The 9,631-nt window shown below is 50.1% G+C and overlaps 1 protein-coding gene across 1 annotated transcript in view; it reads left to right on the plus strand.

Moving 5' to 3' along the window:
* The first annotated feature begins 3,538 nt into the window (after positions 1–3,538).
* The window catches only part of dmxl2 (Dmx-like 2), a 27,996-nt gene continuing 21,903 nt past the window's right edge, over positions 3,539–9,631 (plus strand). The window contains exon 1 of the mRNA XM_083691544.1: positions 3,539–3,742. Coding sequence (XP_083547670.1) covers positions 3,656–3,742 — 87 coding nt within the window. The 5' untranslated portion in view covers positions 3,539–3,655. The remainder of the gene's footprint in view (positions 3,743–9,631) is intronic.

Raw genomic sequence — 9,631 nt, forward strand, 5'->3', positions numbered from 1 at the left:
GGTAAACAGGGAGAAACACAGCGTATTACCCTTCTGTGGGTTCATTCCACACCTCTCCTTTTGGTGAAACGATCTGTGTGTTATGTTTGAGGACGGGCCGCAGCGTGAAGTGTTTTCTCTCAGGTACTTCATGAGCAGTTCATTGTGAGACGGCGGGGAGCGCCTGTCTTATTTATTGGACAATCAGAACAGGTTCCATTCCATTGTCGTCCTGGGGAGCAGAGTGGCCTGTTACTCCAGGGCCCGGCCGGAACCCCCTCTAGCCAGCAGCCATCCATGAAATGAGAAAATCTATAATGCATTTAATTCCGCTCTCTGTAGATCAGAGCTCTGTTTCCCAGTGCCACTGCACAGGCCGAACCCACCGCAGCCCCCTCTGTCTAACCTCACGACAACCACATAACAACCCTGGGCCGTCTAGCAAACATCTCACCACACACACGCGCGCACGCGGGTACATACTCACACTCTCACACACACAGGCTTGTGCGCATGCACACACACCCCCACACGCACACACACACACACACACACATACACACACAGAGACACACATTTCCTTATAAGGGCTTCCTTCCGTCTGACCGGGCTCTGTCTTCTCCCAGTCCTGGCAATCTCTCAGAGACGAGCCTATGGGAAGCAGGGGTGTCATCACTCTTGGCCAGATGTACTATCCCTCTGCTGCTCCATAAGAAATAAATCGTTGGGTGCGTTCCAATCGTCTAAAGTGGCTCCCCCTTCTTGTCTCCAACCCATTTATCTGCACTGATCTGTAAGCACAGGCTAGATGATAGCCTTGATAGCCTGTGTGTGTGTGTGTGTGTGTGTGTCTGTGTGTGTGTGTGTGTGTGTGTGTGTGTGTGTGTGGGACCTGTCCAATCGCTTTATCAGATGGAAGGGAGGAGGAGAGGAAGATACTTTAGACTAGCGATACGCAGCCCAGGTTTTCCAATCAAAGAGAGCAGTCCCCTGGCTCACGCTGTGGCCAAGAGGGCCGTCTATCTGTCAGCAGACACACACAGCGTCTTAGTCACTGCCTCCCACAATAACATGCCCTCAGAACGGGACTCGAAAAGAGTGGATCGGAGAGAGAGCGATATCTTTGACGGAGGTTGAACCAGCATTTTTCATTTTAATATGTTTTTAGGGCATTTCTGCTTTACTGGGATAGAGACAGTAGAGGTTGACAGGAAGGATGGGTGAGAGAGGAGGGATGACATGCAGGATAGGTCGAGGGTCGGAATCGAACCAGGGACCTTGCGATTATGTGGTATGCGCATTAGCGTGCTACGCCACTAAGCGCCCCTTAACCAGCATTTTTCATTTTGTTCAAATCACTTCGGTTTATTCAGTTTGACGATGACAGTGGCAGCGTTGATATTTTGGGCCATACCAACTGCTTTGATTCACGGTGACTGTGAAGTCATTTCTCTTTCAAGGTTACAGCAAAACGTTGCTGTCGTCTATGGCTAACGATGTGATAAAGGCATCTGCTGTTATCACAACACATTAAGGGTCTGAAAGTCACCGAGGCTCACAGACAAACAGCTTTAATGGCTTTTGAGTTCGGCCTTCAACTCATAAACATCCACTGGAAGCCAAATGTAGCCTCCTTAAACTCAACCTAATAGTCATAAGACTGCAAATAGCAATCGTGTGATGCAAAGCATGAGCCATGTGAAATTCCCAGCTAAGTATCAATCAGCTGTCACATTCAGATGAGATGCCTTATGTTGAAAGGTTATTAACCACACATCTCAACATACTGCAGGCTTATGACATTACACACTGCACACATGGCGATGACTCAGACAATGCCATCATCACAGACATTGTTTATGTGTTTGTGTGTGTGTGTGTATCTGTGTGTGTGTGTGTGTGTCTGTGTATGTATGTATGTGTGTGTGTGTGTGTGTGTGTGTGTGTGTGTATGTGTGTGTATGTGTGTGTGTGTCATCATGTTTTCTCTGGGCTAAAGCCGTTCTATGTCCTGTTCTGTTCCTTCTCCAGTGTGTCACTGTTGCTGGCAGGCCCTGTCTGCTGCACACACACACACACACACACACACACACACACACACACACACACACACACACACACACTCTGCACGCCTCTGTCTCTGCTCTGGGTGCCTCTCAATAGTCTTAAGTGTCCTCCTCCTCCTCCTCCTCTTCCTCCTCCTCCTCTTCCTCGGCTCTGATCTCAGCATGGCCGATGGACCGGCCCCTCAGGCGCCACTCATATCATTACAAACGAAGGAAAGGAGACAAGTGGGGAGGAAGCATGTTGCGACTATTGAGACGCAGCCCACTGCTTCTGACCAGGCCTGTCCAGCTGACTCACTCTCCGAAGGATCCTTTGAGCCTGAGACAGAGGAACAATGACAGTGGCCTACATACAGTAGCCTCTCACATTTCACTGTCACCGTTTATCTCTATCTGTGACAGATACAGGTTTTCCTTGACCCTGTGACATGATCAGAGGCTTCCAGGTCAGTTACAATAGTGTCAATAGGGTATCTAGATTGGGTCAGAGCACAACAATGGCACAATGAATCACCGGTATAGCTTACGCTGGTGACAAGGCTGCTAAGCGATCATTTACAGTGCCGAGATGAGCTTCTGAGAGCAAAGGTATGCCTAACCTCTGATTAAACCCCTAACTAATCTCATCAGTGGTCGTAAATAATATGAAGCCTGTCTGCATAAATTGAATCATTGTCAAGAGTTTCATTTCCACGTATTTCATTCAAAAGGATCAGGTTACTATACTGTACACGTTCTTATAAGCCCCTTTATTGTACAATTATATTTCCTAGGCAGAACGCACCAATGCACTCTTTGCTAGGGGGTTGGGATTCCCTTGGCATCTCCTTGTATTAGACCAGACCATTATATGGATGCAATCATTGTTTAATCTCTCAACCCCTGTTCATAACTTACTCTGTTTTGACTGGCTCGTGTGTCCCCCTCAAGCTCATTTATTGATTGCTCATCATCGATACTGAAACGTTTTGCCCCAAACCCCACCGCCTCGGAGAGATCAATGAAAGCGTGTGCGTAATCGTCACAGCGGTGCGCGCCCAACAAACCTGGAGCGTCACGAACATAGAAATGTGACCCTAGAAAAGACACACACGGCCGTCTCCGACGAGAAGTGGAATTCCCCCGGAATTGTTTCGAATCGTTGCTGTAAACGGCCATATTCTACAAACGCATTGCATTGCAACATGGACGACTTCAAACAAAGGGAGCAAAAGCACATTTCGGTCACGCATTTCACATTCTAGAAAGTCTATTTCTGTGGTCATGCAGTCGTGCCTGGAGAACGCCGTGGACGCGCATGTCAGGTTCGCTGCAGAGATCCTGGCTGGTTTCTAATCCTGCCGCTGGTGTTGACAGCGAATTGAACCAGCCTATTTCAAACTACATGTAGGCGAACAGGACAGTCACGATATTTTCTCCAAAGCGAACAGTTATTTTCCTCCGCCTCCGAAACGAGCCGCTGCCAGGCCGAGGCCAGACGGATATAGGTTTCCCAGCGAGCTAGATGGAGAAACCGAGAGGGTGGACGAGTGTCGGTGTTGTTGTAAATAATTAAATATCCATCTGTCGTTCAAAAAAAACAAAAAACAGAAAGAAAGAAAGACGGGAAAATGCATCTCCATCAGGTGCTGACGGGAGCGGTGAACCCCGGGGACTGCTGTTACTCGGTGGGAAGCGTCAGTGACATTCCGTTCACGGTGGGTTTTTATGTTGATATTGCTCCCTGTGAGTGTGACAGACGATGGGGCTGCAGCTAGCTCTGACTAGCCTCCTCCTCCTCCTCCTCCTCCTCCTCCTCCTCCTGCTCCTGCTGCTGGCTACCAGAGAGCTAGCTTCCCTCAGTCGACTGGCTGCACTACAAAAACGGCACCGAGATATTCCCCGGTTAGGGAGTCCGGTCTACGAGGCGTCCTGTCGGCGTTATAACCCGTCATTCAGCCGTCCTGACATCTGGGGACGGTCGGCATTAGCTGGCTAACAGTAACACCGTGGCTGCTCAAGGTTATCTTATCTTCCCTCCTGCGAGGGAGGATAACGTTGAGCTCTTTTGCTTCCTTCGCTCCCTAAAACAGCCGCTCACTCCTATGACCTTTATGTGGGAAGGGTCGGCAAGACCAGGGAATTCCTCGTATTTTCCACAGCTATGGAAATACACGTTGATAGAATATTGCACGGACAGTTTGCACTGGTGCCGTGCCATAGTATTACGTGTGTGATGGTTGAAACTACGCCGCACCTATCCTGAGAGAGAGGGCTTGGTGTGTGTGTGTGTGTGTGTGTGTGTGTGTGTGTGTGTGTGTGTGTGTGTGTGTGTGTGTGTGTGTGTGTGTGTGTGTGTGTGTGTGTGAGAGAGAGAGAGAGCGTAAGCTAGGCGATCTAACATTTTGGCGTTAGTGCGCTTCACGGGTCATTAGTGCGACTGTCATCCTAGAACCATAAGCCGTGCAGGCCGTGACGTAGAGCCACAGACCCACGGACTAGATAGGGTGCACGACACTGTTACTGTGCACATGATCTGTGTTCTGCAGCGCTACATGCGTTCTGTCTGAACATGCATATTGCATTTGTCGTTCGTTTGAATAATACGCCAGTCATTTGGGATGGTGTCACTTTCCAGATGCTGTGCTCTGCAAACGAAGGTACGAAAGTACTGCTGCAAACGTTGTTTACGGCGGTGTCTCAAAAGAGGACGCTATTGATTAATGCGTCAGCGTTGTTTGCACCCTCTAGTTTCTTATTCTAGCCTGTCTGCGTTTGTTTCATGTGTGAGTAGGGATGTTCTCTGTGTGAGTAGGGAACGTACGGCTCTGTAGTTTCTCCCTGCACCTCCAGTTGACAGGACTGAGGGAGGGTTAGTCAATATCCCATTTCTGGATGGATGAGATGTGTCGTTAATGAGGGGAGAGAGCAGGAGTGGGATTTGAACCAGTGACCCTGCGGGGCCAGGGCAAGAGCACAGACTACACCCGGCCTCTTCAAGGATCGGCCATCTTTGGAGAGGTTAAGTACAGTAGGAGAGGTCACATACAGTAGGAGAGGTTAAGTGCAGTAGGAGAGGTTAAGTGCAGTAGGAGAGGTTAAGTACAGTAGGGGAGGTTACGTACAGTAGGAGAGGTTAAGTACAGTAGGGGAGGTTACGTACAGTAGGAGAGGTTAAGTACAGTAGGAGAGGTCACATACAGTAGGGGAGGTTAAGTACAGTAGGGGAGGTTAAGTACAGTAGGGGAGGTTAAGTGCAGTAGGGGAGGTTAAGTGCAGTAGGGGAGGTTAAGTACAGTAGGAGAGGTTAAGTACAGTAGGGGAGGTTAAGTACAGTAGGAGAGGTTAAGTACAGTAGGGGAGGTTAAGTACAGTAGGGGAGGTTAAGTGCAGTAGAGGAGGTTAAGTGCAGTAGGAGAGGTTAAGTGCAGTAGGAGAGGTTAAGTACAGTAGGCTACATGGAGGATAACTACAGTCTCTGTAATGCTACAGCCCAGTGTGTTATGTGACAGACGTCAGTGTTAGTATTAGGGCGAGATGGACTTAATTTAACCCCCCTTTATTGCTCCAAGGGTGCCCCCCTCCGTCTGCTCTGATTGTGCATCTGTGTGTAGACAACGTGAGTGTGGGTGTCTCGGGGGGGGGGGGGGGGGCAGTGTTATGCAAAAGACACATATCCGGTTTTGTGGAAATGGACAAATAGAGTGATCTCTTTTTGATCCTTTGAAAGCTTTCATGAAAACAGGAACAGAGAAGCTAGTAATTGCCTAACACAACTGTTTGTGGTGAAGATGGCCACCGAAGTGTGAAGCTGGAGGAAAATACCTCATTCCATACGGGCGGGGCGATGTCTCTCCTATAGCCTACAGTAGATGGTATTTGTAATAACCTTTCTCTGACTAAATGTCTCTTACAGCTAAGACCAAATACAGGACACAGTAGGCTACTCTGCTGCAGTTGGGGTCTTATTATGTGAGCAGATTATTGGACCTGTGTGGAGCCCAGCCGTTCATCTCTAGAATGCTGTGTGTGTGTGTGTGTGTGTGTGTGTGTGTGTGTGTGTGTGTGTGTGTGTGTGTGTGTGTGTGTGTGTGTGTGTGTGTGTGTGTGTGTGTGTGTGTGTGTGTGTGTGTGTGTGTGTGTGAGAATGAGTGAGTTATGGTGCCAAATCTAGGAGCATTATGTTCCTGCAGCTTTACAGACAGGTGCTGGGCTTACACAGATAGACACACACACACACACACACACACACACACACACACAGACACACAGTAGATGGATGGAGAGATAGATAAGTCTTTCAGAGAGTGTGTGTTTGCTGACAGGCGGGTTTCATAATTGTGTTCTATCCTATGAGGCATGAGCCGACTTCCTCTCTGGGCCTTATCCAGCCGGGGATCAAACCTAGGTCCTCCATGTGACTCAAAACACTGTTAGCCCACCGAGCTAAAGCCTTGTGGACTTCTCAACATATTGGTGTGGATTCTACTGGATCCCCAGTCTGTCAGGGTAAAGGACGCCAGGACGCCACGTCTGACGCTATTAAACTCACGCTGACCCCTAGGGCTCCTGGGTCTGTCTCTGACACACACACACACACACACACACACACACACACACACACACATACTCACACACACACACACACATACTCACACACACACACACACACACACACACAGACTCACACAGACACACACACACATACTCACACAGACACACACACACACACACACACACACACAGACTCACACAGACACACACACACATACTCACACAGACACACACACACACACACACAGACTCACACAACACAGGATGTCTGGTAGAAGGCAGATGTCTCGTAGACCCATTTTATACCGCGCCAGCTTGGGTTAAACCATGTTTTCCCATGATCAACGCCAGATCATTAGACCAGAGCGGTGCTGTGCTTCGCTGCGGGGACCAGCATCTCCAGATTCTGCAGTAGGTACAGTAGGCCTGCCTGCCTGCCTGCTGCCTCCATCGCTGGGCCGTGGTTAAGGGCAGCTCCTGTGCTGATGCAGATTGACTGTGTTAGTGAGCGGTGAGGTAGGAACTGTGGTAAAGGAACATGCTCACGTGATTGAATTAACCATGGGAATCAGTGACATTTTGGCTGTGGAAATAAATGTTCTCTCTCTCTCTCTCTCTCTCTCTCTCTCTCTTTCTCTTTTCTCTATATCAAAGCCCCCAAACCCCATTTTCTCCAGCTCTCACTGCAGTGATTAGGAAGCAGTGTTTTGTGTAGGCTGTATCTAAATAGGATCTCGCCTGTCCTTGCCTGTCCAAGATCTTGTCCTCCCATTATTCGAACAGCGTTTTAAGATCTTTCTGATTCACCGGGGGGGGGTGAGTCCAGCGCCTACGGTGTCAATAAAGCATCGTCAAGAATCGACCCAGAGGGATCCAGGTGTGAGGTAGCTCGGCGAGGTCAGTGAGGCATGCTATCGCTAACAGGGGTCCCAGCGTTCCCCCTGTGTTGCGTGCCGCGGTGCTAATGCCAAGCTGTGTGTGGACAGTTAGCCACCCTGTTTGGTGGCTGACCCTTGACCTCGGTCAAATTAGATCAGTGAGAATAGGCCTCCATTCACCTTCGTGACATGAAAATGGTCCCTTGAACTTCTCATAGAGGGACATTCCTGACCCCGCGAACCAATGTTGGAATTCCGAATTGGTTCAATTTAACCCAGTTAGGGTCGGTTCTAGGTTCTGACCTAGTCAGGCTGCCAGTGGGGAGGGGAGTCACGTCTGGAAGGACCCTAACCCTAACCCTAACCCTAAGCCTAACCTTGCTCCTCGTAGGCCTCCCGTTCATCAGCAGTTCTAGTCGACCCAGATCTAGGATGGTCTGAAACCCTCCCCTAACCCAGCAGGGTGAACGGGAGGTCAGCTCATTCACGACGGCTGGTATGAGAGGAGGGTTTTGCATCGTTCTAGATCTGTGTCTTACTAGCCTGTCCACAGACATCAGTGTCCATCTCTCGGCTGTTTGGTGGGCACACTTGGCCCGAGCGCCGGGCACACACCACACAGCGCCGGGCACACACCACACAGCGCCGGGCACACACCACACAGCACTGGGCACACACCACACAGCGCCGGGCACACACCACACAGCGCTGGGCACACACCACACAGCACCGGGCACACACCACACAGCGCCGGGCACACACCACACAGCGCTGGGCACACACCACACAGCGTCCATTAGGCGGCCGACTGGCATAGATGCCAATGTTTCCCCTCACGAGGAGAGACAGCAGTCCGTCAGTCATCAGCGCTCTCCCGTTCCATCCAGGCTTCATTCAGGGACCCAAGTATAATCTTGCTAATCTCTCTGAGTTCGCCGTGTAGGTTGTTGTTGTTGTTGTTGCTGCTGTATGTCACCCGAGCCCGCCCGCGTTTCGGGGGAACACTGTCGTTGGCGTGGTCGTACACGGGGCGGCGGGGGCGACGTGACACCGGGACAATGGGACGGGCGGACGGAGGGACACGTTGAGGGGAGCGGAGCAGCTGTGTCTGTGGGTCAGGTTCCTGCCGATCGATGAGAGACACACCTGGTTCAAATACAGGATATAGTAGAGTACTATAGAGAGCTACACACACACACACACACATACACACACACACACACACACGCTGTTACACACATACACACACACGCTGTTACACACATACACACACACACACACACGCATGCTGTTACACACATACACACACACACGCTGTTACACACACACACACATGCAGCACGCTATTACACACATACACACACAGGCACGCTGTTACACACACACACATGCAGCACGCTATTACACACATACACACGCGTGCACACACACACACACACACACACACACTCTTGCACACAAGAGAACAATGAGATGAGAACTAGTCCACCCTGTTCCTCCTGTCAGTGAGGTCATTTGTGCACACACACAAGTGGGCCGCTAGTAAGCATGTGTGTGTGTGTGTGTGTGTGTGTGTGTCTCTGTGTGTGTGTGTGTGTGTGTGTGTGTGTGTGTGTGTGTGTGTGTGTGTGTGTGTGTGTGTGAGAACATTCTATGTCGAAAAGGAAGACCTGTCCTCATCTCATTGTTCTCTTTGTGTGCAAGAGTGTGTGTGTGTGAGTGTGCAGGTGAGTGTGAGTGTGAGTGTGAGTGTGAGTGTGAGTGTGAGTGTGAGTGTGTGTGTGTGTGTGTGTGTGTGTGTGTGCAGGTGTGTAGGGCAGGCTCAGCCTGTGCGTGACGGTGACCGCTTTTAATTCCAGCCGTAATGTGCAGCTGCTGCCGCCACCGCAGTAATACGAAAAACTAGGACTGGAATTACCCTTCTCTCTCTCTCTCTCTCTCTCTCTCTCTCTCTCTCTCTCTCTCTCTCTGTCTCTCTCTCTCTCTCTCTCTGTCTCTCTCTCTGTCTCTCTCTCTCTCTTTCTCTCTCTCTGTCTCTGTCTCTCTCTCTTTCTCTCTGTCTCTGTCTCTCTGTCTCTCTCTCTCTCTCTGTCTCTGTCTCTCTGTCTCTATTCCTCTGTAGTTCTGTGTGTGTGTGTGTGTGTGTGTAGTCATCTGTCTGTAAGGTCCCAGGCA

This window comes from Argentina silus, assembly GCF_951799395.1.
Source record: "Argentina silus genome assembly, chromosome: 19".
NCBI lineage: Eukaryota > Metazoa > Chordata > Actinopteri > Argentiniformes > Argentinidae > Argentina > Argentina silus.